The sequence below is a fragment of the Malaclemys terrapin genome, chromosome 23, assembly GCF_027887155.1.
Source record: "Malaclemys terrapin pileata isolate rMalTer1 chromosome 23, rMalTer1.hap1, whole genome shotgun sequence".
In the NCBI taxonomy this organism is placed as follows: Eukaryota; Metazoa; Chordata; order Testudines; family Emydidae; genus Malaclemys; species Malaclemys terrapin.
The window spans coordinates 5,220,510-5,234,904 of NC_071527.1; the positions used below are offsets into that span (position 1 = coordinate 5,220,510).

At 43.4% G+C, this 14,395-nt stretch overlaps 1 protein-coding gene across 1 annotated transcript; it reads right to left on the minus strand.

Moving 5' to 3' along the window:
• Positions 1-2,478: 2,478 nt before the first annotated feature.
• Positions 2,479-13,443, minus strand: LOC128828459 (keratin, type II cytoskeletal 6A-like). Its single transcript, XM_054013156.1, has 9 exons — positions 12,813-13,443; positions 11,939-12,153; positions 10,417-10,477; positions 8,410-8,505; positions 7,381-7,545; positions 6,341-6,466; positions 4,949-5,169; positions 4,101-4,135; positions 2,479-3,983 (listed from the first exon to the last, which is right to left on the minus strand). Exons 1-9 carry the CDS (start codon positions 13,332-13,334, stop codon positions 3,727-3,729), a joined length of 1,698 nt encoding a protein of 565 aa, XP_053869131.1. The 5' UTR covers positions 13,335-13,443; the 3' UTR covers positions 2,479-3,726.
• Between the last annotated feature and the right edge of the window lie 952 nt (positions 13,444-14,395).

Below are 14,395 nucleotides of genomic sequence, written 5' to 3' on the forward strand. Positions count from 1 at the left end.
ATAATGCTCCTGCCTCTTCCCTTTCCAGACCTCAAACACCCCTCAATGCTGCTGAGTGGTCATCATGCAAGGGGATGCGGATCACGCCCCTTCTTACCTGCAAACTCCTTGCAGCCCACCCTACGCACAGTATTTTGACATGATTTCAGACATGTCATGAGACCCCACAGCACGGATTTTATTTTCATCAGCTAGGCCAAAACTAGATAGATATGAATGAAAACCATCTCTCTGGGTATCTCAATCTCTCTCTTGGGATAGGGGTTTATCTGCCTATTGTATTTGTACCATGCTCATCACCATGGTCACTGAACATCAAGGTGTCACCATCAGGTGAGAGGTTATCCCAAAGTCCTGACCACCTGCAGTCTAGAAGCACCAAGAACACTCAAGGGTTTTATCTTTCCCCACAAAAGTATGGAAGTTATTGCCAGTGTCCTGCCACAAATTCCCATGGGAGGGATGGAAGGATAGCTCAGTGGTTTGCGCATTGGTCTGCTAAACCCAGGGTTGTGAGTTCAGTCCTTGAAGGGGCCACTTAGGGATTGAGGGCAAATCAGTACTTGGTCCTGCTAGTGAAGGCAGGGGGCTGGACTTGATGACCTTTCAAGATCCCTTCCAGCTCTATGACATAGGTACATCTCCATATTCCATTCTGCCTAAATTCAGTTCCCCAGTTATTTCTATTGAATGCTGGATCCTTCTCTCTCCACCCTGAATTGCGATCAAGTATTGGGGAGCACTGATAAAAGGCCTTTGACCCCTGAGGTCAATGCATTTCTGCGATGGACAAAGTGATCCTTTAATGTTTGAGCTGGTTGACATATTTCATTCGAAACAATGTTTTCAACAACAAAAAATGGCATTTTCATCCAAAATGTTTCTTTCCACAGGAAATGTCCATTTTTGATTAAATCTGGGAGGGAGGTGTGACATTGCACTCAATATGTTTTATGGAAATATGCTAATAAGTGTGAATATAATGTAACTGGAATATGCTTCATGCAAAAGGTGTCTTGTAAGGTATCATTACAAAGCTTATAATCTACTGAGTGTGTTCATCCTATTTGTATGTATGTATCATTCTTGTGTCTAATGCTAGAAATATGAAGTATAACTGAAGTCCTGTTGTAATTATGCAAAGTGTGGGCCATTAATGGTGGTTTAGAATCTTGATGGCTCCCATTGACTAGGACAGTTGGTTGTAAATGGCTCTGTTTACTTGCAAGCCTTCCTGTGTTCGTGTGAGTCAGGCCGGGAAGAATGGAGGCTTGGGGTATCACAGGACATGTGACCATGTCACCTGGTACTGGAATCCATCTTAAACCTGGTGCTTTTCCATTTAGAAAGAGGGGTGGGGACGCAGAGAGACAAAAGATTCCCGCCTTGTGCCAAAGCTACAAAAGGGGGTGGAACAGAACAAAAGGGGCTGCCAGTCATGAGAAATCCCCTCATTACCACCTGAGCTGGAATGAACAAGGACTGTACCAGGGGAAAGGATTGGGCCCAAACTAGGAAGGAGTTTAGTCTGTGAAAGAAGCTTATTGGAACATCCCTGAGGGTGAGATTTACCTGTATTCAGTTTCTTAATGTATTAGGCTTAGACTTGCATGTTTTGTTTTATTTTGCTTGGTAACTTATTTTGTTCGGTCTGTTATTACTTGAAACCACTTAAATCCTACTTTTTATACTTAATAAAATCACCTTTGTTTATGAATTAACCCAGAGTAAGTGATTAATACTTGGGGGAGCAAACAGCTGTGTATATCTCTCTATCAGTGTTATAGAGGGTGAACAATTTATGAGTTTACCCTGTATAAGCTTTATACAGAGTCAAATGGATTTATTTGGGGTTTGGATCCCCTTGACAGCTGGGTGTCTGGGTGCTGGAGAAAGGAGTACTTGCTGAGCTGTTTTCAGTTTAGTCTGCAGCTTTGGGGGCATGGTTCAGACCCTGGGTCTGTGGTGCAGCAGGCGAGCGTATCTGACTCAACAAGTCAGGGTTCTGGAGCCCCAAGCCGACAAAGAAAACAGGCTCAGAGGTAGGTCCTCAAAAAAAAAACCCACCAAATTGAAATATAACCAAAAACTGAAAAATATTGTTAAATCTGGCAAAAGTTTTCTGTAAAACCAAAAAATGTTGTCCAACCTGGTGAAAGTTTTCAATTTTCCATTGGTGACATGGTTTTTTTTATGTTTTTGGTGCAGGGGAGGTTCTGTGTTTGTTTTTGTGGTTTTTGTTGTGGTTTTTGTTTGGTTTTGTTACGAAAATTCGAAAAGCTTTGTAGAAATTTTTTTTTAAATAAAATTATCTTTTTGTTTTAATTTAAAAATTTTGTCCAGGGAAAACCATGAATATTTCCTGCCTACATCTACCAGAGTTGATCAAATGCTTTCAGATCTTTCAATGGGTTTATAATTATTACAAAGTAATAAATAACAATAATAAATTCCTTGGGCAAAAACCAAACTAACCCATTGTATTTCTTACTGTCAAGTTTAATGAGATACAGTGCATCACCCAGCAAGAAAAGGAACTGAAAAAAGACAAGCAAAAGTTGCTTCATGACCATTACATAAAAGCACACCTAGAATTAACTGTAGATACACATTTTTTTGTTTTAACAACTATAGGCTGGTGAAGCTTATCAGCTCATTGGAGAAAAATATCAGATGGGGTAGAACTTCTCAGCTGCTGGGAATACTTGTCTCAGGGCTGATCTAACCTAACGTATGCTACTTCAGTTACGTAAGTTACATAACTGATGTCGATGTAACTTAGGTCCACTTACAGCAGTGTCTACAATGCTCTCCTGCTGACTTACCTTCTGCTTCTCAGGGAGGTGGAGTACAGAAGTCGACGGGAGAGCACTCTGCCATCGACTTAACTTGTCTTCACCAGACCTGCTAAATCGACACCGCTGCATCGATCACAGCAGCGCCAATTTAGCCACAAGTATAGACAAGCCCTTACTCAAAAAGGGGCCAAATCCTTAGTTAATGTAAATCACTGACTTAAGTGAAGCTGTACCAATTTATACCAGGATCCAGCCCAAATTTTTAACATAGTAAATCCATTTTATTTATTTTATGGGATAAAGTCATTTTCTTGACATATGCACACGTGTTTAATTTTCTGAATATTACTGCATAGGAATGTTTTCCCTCCAGGTTGCTGATGGAATATCACTCTTTTGGGCTCAAATCTGTTTCTGGTATGATCCTTCTGAAGTCTATGGAGTTAAGCTAGGCATGTATGTTTTGTCTGATTGGCCAAGATTTTCAAAAGTGATGAGAGATTTTGTGTGCTGTAGTTTTTGATGCTTCACTGGAGTCACCTTAAAGGGGCCTGATTTCCAGAGGGTGGGTCCTCCCTTCTTTCTCAGAATCAGCCCCTTTATGGTATATCAAGCTGGTCATTCAGAACTGGAGGTACCCCATATCGATAGCCACTTTTGAAAATCTTGGCCATTATCCGCCATAGTTTATTTCATGGTGTGGTTTTAAGTAGATTATGGTACCTGGCTTAAACTTAGAGGGAGAGTAGGTGTCACTACCATGACAACTGGTTGGGGGACAATTGTCACCATGACCGTTGGTCTCTTTGAGGCAATACATAGCAGGTTATTGAGCTGTAAGGGACACCGTTCATTTCTCTTTTGGACGTCAGGGTTGGGTGGAGGGGCTGAGCTGCAGCCATTAGATGATAAGAGAAGGCACCATCTTCTAGACTCTCCTGCTTGTCGATTTCACCGACGTGGAGGTGACGGTTGTTTTTGCAATGGTACTGGACCCGCCTCCAGATCCATACCCTCCCTTGCCTGCACTGTATCCTCCACCAGAGACGGATCCTCCACCTAAGGCATATCCACCTCTTCCACTTCCGGAACTGAAACCGATTCTACCACCACTGCCTCCTCCTCCTCCAAGGTAAATCCCACCTCCAAGTCCACCTCCAGAGGTTGAGCTGCCACCCGCCATGGCTGCAGAGGAAAACAAAGGCAGTTGGTTATTCCAGAAGCAAGCCCAGGAGTCCTAGCGCACAACCCACAACCTGACACCACCTCTAACAGAACAAGAAGAACGTGCAAGCTACTTACAGATGCTCACAGCACTTTGGCACTCTCCAGACATCCTGCAAGGGAAAGAAAGTGGTATGTGTTACACATCCAACAGAGCCGTTATACTGCTAGGAACCCTGCAATCAGTGATATTTCATCTGCTGAAGGCCAGGGTCAATTTCTAGTCGAGAACTGGAATTTCCATTCTGCAGGATAGTCCAACATTTTGGGGGTAAGAAATTATTCCGGTTCAGAATGAAAAAGCTGAAATTTTGAAATTTGCCATGAAAGAAACATTTCAAACTTATTCGTAACAGTGTCATTTTGACTTTTGTATTGTAGTAAAATATTAATATATGTATTATGTACATATGCTACTAAATGTAATATAATGTTAAAATTAATATTCTCCTATCATCTAAAAAAGTCAAAATGAAATTAGTCCGAATGATGCTATCAAAAGGGAACATTCCAACTTTTTCCTGTTGAAAAATTCTCAAAACCAAACACTTCCACAAAACATTTCAATTCCTACAAAACTGCATTTTCAATGCAAGTTACATCACTTAACTCTCATAACTTAGACTGACTTACAGCATATGGGTAGACAAGGCCAAAGGCACACAGTCTTGCTTAAGGTCACCCAGATGATCAGTAGCAGACTAGAACCCATGTCGCCTGAGTGCCTACTCAGAGCCCTATCCACTAGACCAGACCACCTCTTGCTCTTAAAGCAGCAGCATGTCCTAAATGCTAATACATCAATATTATTTGGGCAATATTAGTTGCCAGATAGTTTGGGGCATTGTTTTAAAAGGATGAGTGTGACATGCGCCAAGTTTCCCCATTGACTTCAAAAGATCTGGTCCTCGTTATATTGCCCTAACCTGCATTCTTCTCCTTCCAACAGCTTCCTGTAGGTGGCGATCTCGATATCCAGTGCCAGCTTGACGTTCATCAGCTCCTGGTACTCCCGCAGCTGACGCGCCAAGTCTGCCTTGGCCTTCTGCAGGGCACCCTCTAGCTCAGCCAGTTTGCCCTTGGCGTCTTTGAGGACCAGCTCGCCTTGCTGCTCGGCATCGGCAATGGAGGTCTGCAGCCTTTCACACTGCAAGGCAAGACAGACATCTGACGGATTCTGCTGAGGGTAGCACAGAAACCCAGGCCTGATCCTCCTTTGCCCTGTAGTGTAGGTCATTAACAATGGTGCAAAGTGAGCGTAAACCACTGCCATTTTGGTATGATAGTGGATTACATTCCATGTGCACTGGTATAAATGACTGAACGAGGGAGAATCAGGCTGCCGGAGTTTTACATTACCCCAGATTTTGCAACAATAGTGAGATCACCAGAATGGTTTTCATTTGCCACCATGGTCCAAATCCCAAGACCGGCCACAAATGAAACACTTCAGAAACACATGGCACAATCTGATAAAAGCACCAGTCTCAGTATTGCCCAGGTGTTCAGAAATCATGGCACCAAAAAATCATGAGATCAAAATTCATGAGATCATACTAAATAAGTTGGGGCTTCTTTTTATCAACCTTCTGGTTTTGGAAGCTGTAGTGTTCAAACTTCATCTCTGCAATCATGAGGCCCTTTCTTAAATGAAAGCTGAAAAATCTCATGTCATCACCTGATTCCAGGAGCTGGGGCTTTTAAAAAGAAAAAAAACACCAAGTAGCATGCAATGTATGATTAAAAATCACAAGAATTGACAACATTGTAGTCACCACTCAAGAAAGGCAACTAGACTAGACAAAACTAGAAGAACAAGGGGTATTGTGGTAGAAATTATGTTAAATACTCATCAGCACTTAGCTGTTGTGGAGTCTATAGGGAGACAGATAGACCTCAATGCTTTCCTTTAGCCAGAGAGCTTCCTGACATGAACAGAGCTGGCTGGAAAATGGAAATGTGCCTTTTTATTTAAAAAAAATCCCAAATTGGGGCAAAAAGCCAAATATGTGAAATTTTTCATGAGAAGGGATTTGCAGAAAAATTCCATTTTAGGAGAAGGCTCTAGTCAAATTTGTTTTCTCCAGGAAGGAAGTGAAATTAACAAGAGCTTTCCCAGCAGGGACCTTGGGAGCTGCCATTTTGATGTTCTCAAAAGAAAATTGAAATTTTGTGAAAAGGGCGTTTTCGAATAGAAAAATCATTGCAATGGAAAGTTCCTCGTGAGCTCTACATCTACCCGATTTGAATTGCCTACAGTGAAACCCTAAAGGAAATCATCCCAGGTTCACACTCACGTGCATGAAAAAAAGCCATACCTGCTTCTTCACATTTTCTATTTCAGCCCGTAGCCTCTGGATCATCCGGTTAAGCTCTGAGATCTCGCTCTTGCTGTCTCGTAAACTGTCTCCGTGTTTCCCAGCTGTCACCTGCAGCTCTTCGAACTGGTGTTCGGAAACAACATAACCGGGTGGTGTCAGACAAAAGCTAGTGCGTATACTCTTTGCAGCAAACCATCATCACCTAGTGAGTTATCTTCCAAAGAGGACACTGTTCAGAAGAATCCAGTAGAGTATTCCAAGTGGGGAGACGGCCACCCTCTTGGTCGACATACCAGGGATTAATCCGGGGACCCCCAAAGCTAAAAAATATGAGCTGCTGCTTGAGCTAAAGCTGCAGAAGTTGGCAATTCATCCCCTTTGTGCATCAGCCCAGTGGGATACACTCACCAGTGAGTTGCATTTGTAGCAGAGGTTCGTAACTCATGGGACCGGCAGTTTTTCCATGCCCTCTCCTTTTGCCACTCACTTGGGGGAATTGCTACTACTGAGGAAGCCTGCATTTTGGAAATGCACTTGGGATTCTCACACCTGTGGCCGCCAGCAATAGTGGGGCGTTACTTCACATTCCTGGGCGAAGGGGCACTTTGGGTTCTAACCATCTGCAGCACCAACTGGGGTGGCTTGTGTCTTATGTGCACAGCTTAGCCAAGTTGTGAGCAAGTGTTATAGAGCAGAGACAAAGTGTTTAGATGAGTAAAGGACGGAGAGCAAATAATCTTATGGAGCCCCATCCCTACACACACACCACCCCCATCATAGCTTAGACCTCCTCAATCATCTTGGTCTGCAGCACCAAGGAGGTGACAGCCTCTTTGCTTTGGCCAAAGCTGCATGTGAAAAGACAGAGCATCCTACCTGTGGATGGCAGTCGCTACTCAGTTGTACAGGATAGCATTGGGCTTATATTTGCCCAGTGGCACGAGGCATTTTGCATCCAAACTCCCTGCATCCACTGAAGCCAATGGCAAAGCTCCCATGTGAGGCATGATCAGGACCCTAGACGCTGGAGGACTCACCTTGCACTGGTAGCAAGACTCTGCCTCCGCTCGGCTCCTCTGAGCAATCTCCTCGTACTGGGCTTTGACCTCCCGGATGATGCTGTCCAGGTCTAGGTTTCGGTTGTTGTCCATAGACAGGACCACGGAGGTGTCAGAAGCTGTCTGCTGCATCTGAGACAGTTCCTGAAAGTCCCATAAACGTGGGCTTTAGCCCCACCATGTTTTTCATTGTATATGTTCCTCTCTTTCTCAGCCCTTCTCCATTTCAGATCCTCCCTGACTAGAGAAGTTGGTCTGAATTTTCTGAAGCGCCTAGTGATTTGGAGTGCCCAGCATAAGACGCCTTCAAGAGGCCTGATTTCAGAAGCACTTCCTGAAAATCAGCCCCCTTTAAATATATCACAAGTTAGGTCCTCCCAAGCCAGTAGAATTTATCCAAGAGAGGTTTAAGAGATGACTTGATCTCCGTCTCCAAGTATCTTCACAGGGAAGAGATTTCTGATAGTAGACAGTTCTTTAATGTAACAGCAAAAGGCACAACGGGATCTAGTGGTTGGAAGGTGAAACTAGACACATTCAGACTAGAGATAGGGTGCACATTTTTAATTGCAGTGAGGATGATTTAACCAACTGGAACAACTTGCCTAGGGATGGAGTCTCTATCACATGAAGTCTTTCAATCAAGACTGGACATCTTTCTCTATGAGATGCTCTTGCTTACAAAGAAGTTATGGGGTTGATACAGAAATTTCTTGGCCGTATTATACAGGAGGCCAGACTAGATGATCACAATGGTCCCTTCTGGCCTTAAACACTAAGAATCTATTTAGACCCTGGTGCTGCTTCAGTTTAAATTGGAGAGAGGCTGCTAAGACACAAACCTGATCCTACACAGTCGACATGGATGTATTTTAAAGAGGAATATTCATCCTCAGAAAGCCAAAAATCCCAACCCCCAGCTATCTAATGGCACCATCCAGCTGTTTAGAATTAGCTCTCCAGGGGGTGTATTCCGCAGCTGACCAAGAGAAAGGCAAGCCTTCTTACCGCCTCATACAGACATCTCAGGAAGTCGATCTCATCAGTCAGGGAGTCTAGTTTCACTTGCAGCTCCACCTTGCTCATATAGGCAACATCCAGGTCCTAAAGGAAAGATCGGTAATAGAGTGAATCTTTATCTCCTGAGGCTAATAAAATCAGGCTTCTAATTAGAGCTGGACAGAAACCAGATTTTCCATTTTGCAGGAAAATCCATGATTAAGATATTTTTTCCTGTTCTGAAATGAAACAAAACCAGAAAATTTTGGAATTTCCTGCACGGCTCAGTTTGGGCGAGGGAATAATAATTTGGGGACAATTGAACTGTTTTTTGTTGGTGTTTTTTCAATAAAAGTGAAACATTTTCTTCCGATTTTGATCTTTTTTTAACTTTTAAAAAAAAATTTAAAATGAAAAAAAGTGAAATGCTCCTTTCCACAAATATCAAACTGGGACATTTGGACATCAAAACACTTCCTTTCATTTTTTTTGCTCAAATGAAAATTTCCTCAACATTGACACATTTTTCTAAACTTTTCAGTTTTGACGAAAACTGCATTTTGGGGGGAAAAAAAGTTGGGACAAAAAAAAAAAAACTTCTAATCATTTTTATTAGTGATGCTTCCAAAAAATGGTCTCTAATGTTAGTCTGCCTACAGTAAACCTGAAGCTGGGACAAGCTGAATTGTGTATTGAGGAAGGGTATTTCTATGCATACGCATACAATATTGTCTCGTTCTTTTCTTGTGCTCTCTGTCTCTCTGCCTCTACCCTTTTGTCTTACTATACTTTGATTATACGCTCTTTGAGGCAGGGACCATTTTTTGTCCTGGGTTTGTACAGCACCTTGCACAATGAGGTTCTGGGCCAGGACTAGAGTTCCTAGGTTCTATTGCAATATAAATAAAAAATAATAATGGAGTAAAACACCTATAGAATTAAGGCTAATCATGTACAAAAAAGAGACATGCATCTGTGTAAATTGTGTATTTGTCTACACAGTTTGTGTACTTGGCCTTCAGCAGTAGAAACACTGGTACCTAACAACCTTTTTCCTGATCTATTTTGCTATTATATCAGCCTGACCGGAACTCTTTTCTGAGACTCAGACCTGAAGAAGAGTTTTGTGTTGTTTCTCTTACCAACAGAAGTTGGTCCAAACTCAAGATAGGCCAAGACCTTAGAATCATAGAATATCAGGGTTGGAAGGGACCTCAGGAGGTATCTAGTCCAACCCCCTGCTCAAAGCAGGACAATTCCCAACTAAATCATCCCAGCCAGGGCTTTGTCAAGCCTGACCTTAAAAAACTCTAAGGAAGGAGATTCCACCACCTCCCTAGGTAACACGTTCCAGTGCTTCACCACAAGATCTTAAGGTGTGTTGGGGAGCTCCGTTAAGATGAAACAGACTTTAAAGAGTGGAATTTTACTGAGCAGCAACTCTTAGCATATTCTGACGACTATTTTAAGAGCTATCTTAGCAGTGTACTAGCCACAGGATATGCAGTGGAACAAAGAACTTTGAAACTAGCCTCAGATAAGAAGTGCGTACCAAAAAAAGGAAATGGATAAGAACCAGAAGATACACAATATGGGTAACAAGGGTATAGTGGCTCCTAAATCATAGAGAAGTAAGACCCTCTGCAGACTGGATGCAGGCAATCTGCAAACTCCGGGGAGGTCTTCAGCAGTAACTGTTTGCCTCTCTGTGTATGTGCTGTTTTTACTAACTGTTACTTCAATAAATCCAATCAAAGCTGACTTACTGGGGGGTTGTTATTGAACTAATCCCGACTCGAGAAAACCACTCTCCCTAAACATATAATCACAGTTTAAAATTATAGCAGTCATTGCTTATCAATTCATTGGTTGGTGATGATCAGCAAATTATGAATTATCAACTCTCCCTTTGTTCTTTTGGGGGGCAATTTTAAACAAAGAGTTCCTAATAATCCCAACCATTTTCTGTTCATCGCTTAAAGCTTCCGGTGGATTCTACCCGGCTGGTTGGCTCACCCTTTTCAGGACCACAAAGTCATTCTCCACAACTGTCCTTTTGTTTATTTCCTCTTCATACCTGTTGAGTGTAAAGAGAGAAAACAGGGTCCGGTTACTTATTTTTATTCTTGCTTAAGTCATTGGCAACAAGACAAAGAGGCTAATAGAAATGGGTCGGACCCCTTTGGCAAAAATCTACCACCATGTTTGAGGATTTATGGACAAACAGCAACATTTTGCCTTCCCAAACGAACCACTGATTGCTGCCATCTTTCTAAAACTCCCAACCCAACAAAGAGTCCAATGATGCAAATACTTACTACCAAGAGCAGCATGTGACCTCCATGAGGAGCTTCATTCACTTCAGTGGGGCCACTCATGGTAGCAAACTTTGCACCCGATAGCAAGTGTTTGCAAAATTAGACACACAAAGTGGTTCTTCCATACTACGTCTGATAACCCAACTTATTATGATATAACTGCACTCAAGTATTGAATCATGATCTCTCAGGGACTTAGCAGTGCAAACACCTATCAGGTCATCTGGGCCACCCCTAAAATGGCTTAGCAAATTGTACACTTTCTAGTGTTTTGTGCAGCTTTGTTTTAAAGGACTGTCTATATTCAAGGGGGATGTAACAATATCATAGAAATATAGGGCTAGAAGGGACCTCTCCAGTGGTCATCTAGACTAGTCCATCTCCCCATGCTGAGGTAGGATTAAGTATATCTAAATCATCTCTGACAGATGTTTGTCTAACCTGTACTTAGAAACCTCCAATATGGCGGGATCGTAGAGGTGAAAACTCTTCTCACTGTCCATGTGCTTGCGTGAGGGATGCGTGTAAGCTGAGAGAACAGGTTCAGTGAAGGATCAAAGGATTTTGTTGACTTCTGTGAGCCCATGAGTTTATACCCTAGGAATGTTTGTGGATTTCTCATAGCTCTGGAATAAGAATCGTGGAGCCCATCCAGTCAAACTGATAGTTCTCTGCTGTTCTCTCTCTACCAAATTCACAGCCATGAAAAACGCATCACGGACTGTGAAATCTGGTCTACCCCTGTGTGCTTTTACCGTATACTATAAAGATTTCACAGGGGAGACCAGCATTTCTCAAATTGGGGGTCCTGACTCAAAAGGGAATTGCGGGGGGGTCACAAGGTTATTTTTAGGGGGGTCTTGCCACCCTTACTTCAGCACTGCCTTCAGAGCTGGGTGGCTGGAGAGTGGCAGTCGTTAGCCGGGCACCCAGATCTGAAGGTAGCGCCCTGCCAGCAGCAGCGCAGAAGTAAGGGTAGCAATACCGTACCGTGCCACACTTACTTCCACGCTGCCTTCAGAGCTGGATGGCCGGAGAGTGGCAGCTGCTGACTGAGGGCCCAGCTCTGCAGGCAGAAGCACAGAAGTAAGGGTGACAATACCATACCAGGCCAAACCCCAGAACCCAATAATCTGAACTTTGGCAAATTTCCAGTTGGCTTCCCAGCTTTCTGACTGGAGTCAGACTGCAATGATTATACTTCATTATTATTTCCTTACTTGTGCTTGAAATCCTCCACCAGATCTTGGAAGTTCTTCCGCTCGGTATCCAGCTGTCTCCTCTCATTTAACAGGCCATCTAGCTGCTTTCTCAAGCCATTGCTATAAGCCTCAAAGAGCTGGTCAAGGCTCTTTTTAATGGGGCCTTGGCCCTGTTCCTGCAAGAGTTTCCATTTCGTCTCCAGAACTTTATTCTGCTGTTCTAGAAATCGGACCTGAAAGCCAAGAGTGGTTGGGGGGGAAAAAAAAGATTAGTTAAAATTTTCATCCTTCTTTTTTGTTTGTTTTCTTATTGTTGTTGACCAGGTCTAGTGAGTTTAACCTTTTGCCCTATACACCTATCCTGAGAGCAATGACTCAGTAACCCTGCTCCAGAATCCTCTTGAATAAAAACAGGAAAAAATGCTCCTCGAACAGCAGAATCAAATATTTGTGCAGGGATTTTTTTCCAGACAAAATTCTCAGTCATAGGCAAAAGAAACTTGAGCTTTCTCATCACAGAGACACCAATGGATTAGAAGAATCCACGCCAATAGGGCTAACTACGTAAATGGATGGTGTTGACCAGATGGGAGATGACATTTAGCAGGGAATACATCGTACAATTTGTTGCCTTGGTAACCAATGCTAATGGTCCAGTAGGTAGAGCAGAAACCCAGGGTTCAATTCCCTAGTCTACCAATAACCTTCTCTGTGACCTTGAGCAAGTCACTTCCCCTCCCACTCTTTGTCTCGTCTATTTACAATGTAAGGTCTTTGGGGGAAGGGGCTCTCTTTTGCAAAGTGTTTGCACAGTCACAGGCAGTTGAGGAGGGGCTGATCTTGCATGGGGTCTCTAGGGGCAGTAGAATGTCCCTTCCCCCACTCATCTCACCTTGTCGATGAAGGAGGCAAATTTGTTGTTCAGGGTCTTCATCTGCTCCCTTTCCTCTTTCCGCACTTTCTGGATCTCTGGGTCGATCTTCAAGTTGAGAGGAGTCAGGAGGTTCTGGTTGATGGTCACTTCTTGAATGCCACCAGGTGGGCAAACAGGAAATCCAGGGCCATCCCATCCACCACCGAATCCTCCTCCAGCCCCACCACCAAAGCAACCACCGAGCCCACCACTGAACTGTCCCCCAGACCCAGCACCACCGCCAAACCCTCCACCCGCTTGGCCGCCAGACCCAAACCCTCCACAAGTGCCACCAAATCCACCAATGGAAATCCTTTTATTTCCTCCCAAGTTATGCAGGCTCCTACTGCCAAAGCCTCTGGGACTACAGGCTGAGCCTGCACATCCTCCACGTGACACCGTGCTGAAGCTGACTTTGTTCCCACCACCAAAACAGGCAGAGCTGGAGCTGAAACCCCTAATGCTGCTTCCCAGGCTTTGGCCAGAAAACTGGTGAGACATAGCGGCAGCTTCTCTGCAGCAGAAGAGAAAAGAGAAGGAGACCTTGACGGGGCAGCTACCAGAGGAAAGTCCCAGGGCAAAAGCCGTTGAGTCCCTCTAAAGACAGTGCAAATCTCTTCCTTTTTATCTGTTCAGGGAGTTGGCTAGGTAACAGGGAAGTGGAGAAAGGTGTCATTTTGTGTGTTCTTTGGGCTTAGATAAGCCATCACCTCTTCCCTTTGCCAAAAAAAAGGACTTTCCCTGAAACACACCCCAAAGAGCTAAAAAACCTGCAGCAGTACTGTTGTCTTTGGGAACTCGTTTGCCTCAAATTACTTGCGTTTTCCTTGTACCAACCCAGAATAGATTATCCAGAGTCTTTCTTCGATGGCACGGCATTCTAAATTCCTTGACATATTTTGCCCTAGGGCAAGACCCTTCCTATATCCAGATCACTGACTTTTTAAAGCCTGTTGGCAAGTGTTGGTTTAGTGAATTTAGAAGAAATACCCTGCCTTTCACAATTCAGAAAACAAAACAAAACAAAAAACAACACACCCCAGGATTGCCCCATAAATCAACTTTCTGCTTGGAAAAAATGTTGATTTGCATTCTCCAAAATCAGTTTCTTAATCCAGGGGGAAGAGAGGGAAGCTGTCTGAACTATAGCAATGAAAAGAGGTTGTGGGTTTACTTAGTTAAAACATTAAAACATTAATCTCCGTGTTCATTTCTCGGTCCTATTTAAGAGGACTGATGCATGCTAGCTGGAGAACATACATAGGTTTGCAGAGATGTGAGGCGTTTCATTACCAACCGTTCTAATCAAATGTTTAGTGTCTGCAATCTAGCTTCCCCATTTCAGCCTCAGCATGCAAGCTAGAAAAGACAAGGTCATTCACTATATGGCAAGCAGAGAACAAGAGAGACCAAGGTGACCCCACTGCCCAAGACCCCTGCAATGGCAGGGAATTGATTAGGTGAGATATGCTTTGATGAGCCTAGCAATCAATCCACGCCCCATGCTGCAGAGGAAGGTCAAAACTCTCCAACATCCCAGGTCAGGTTGGCCTGGGGGAAAA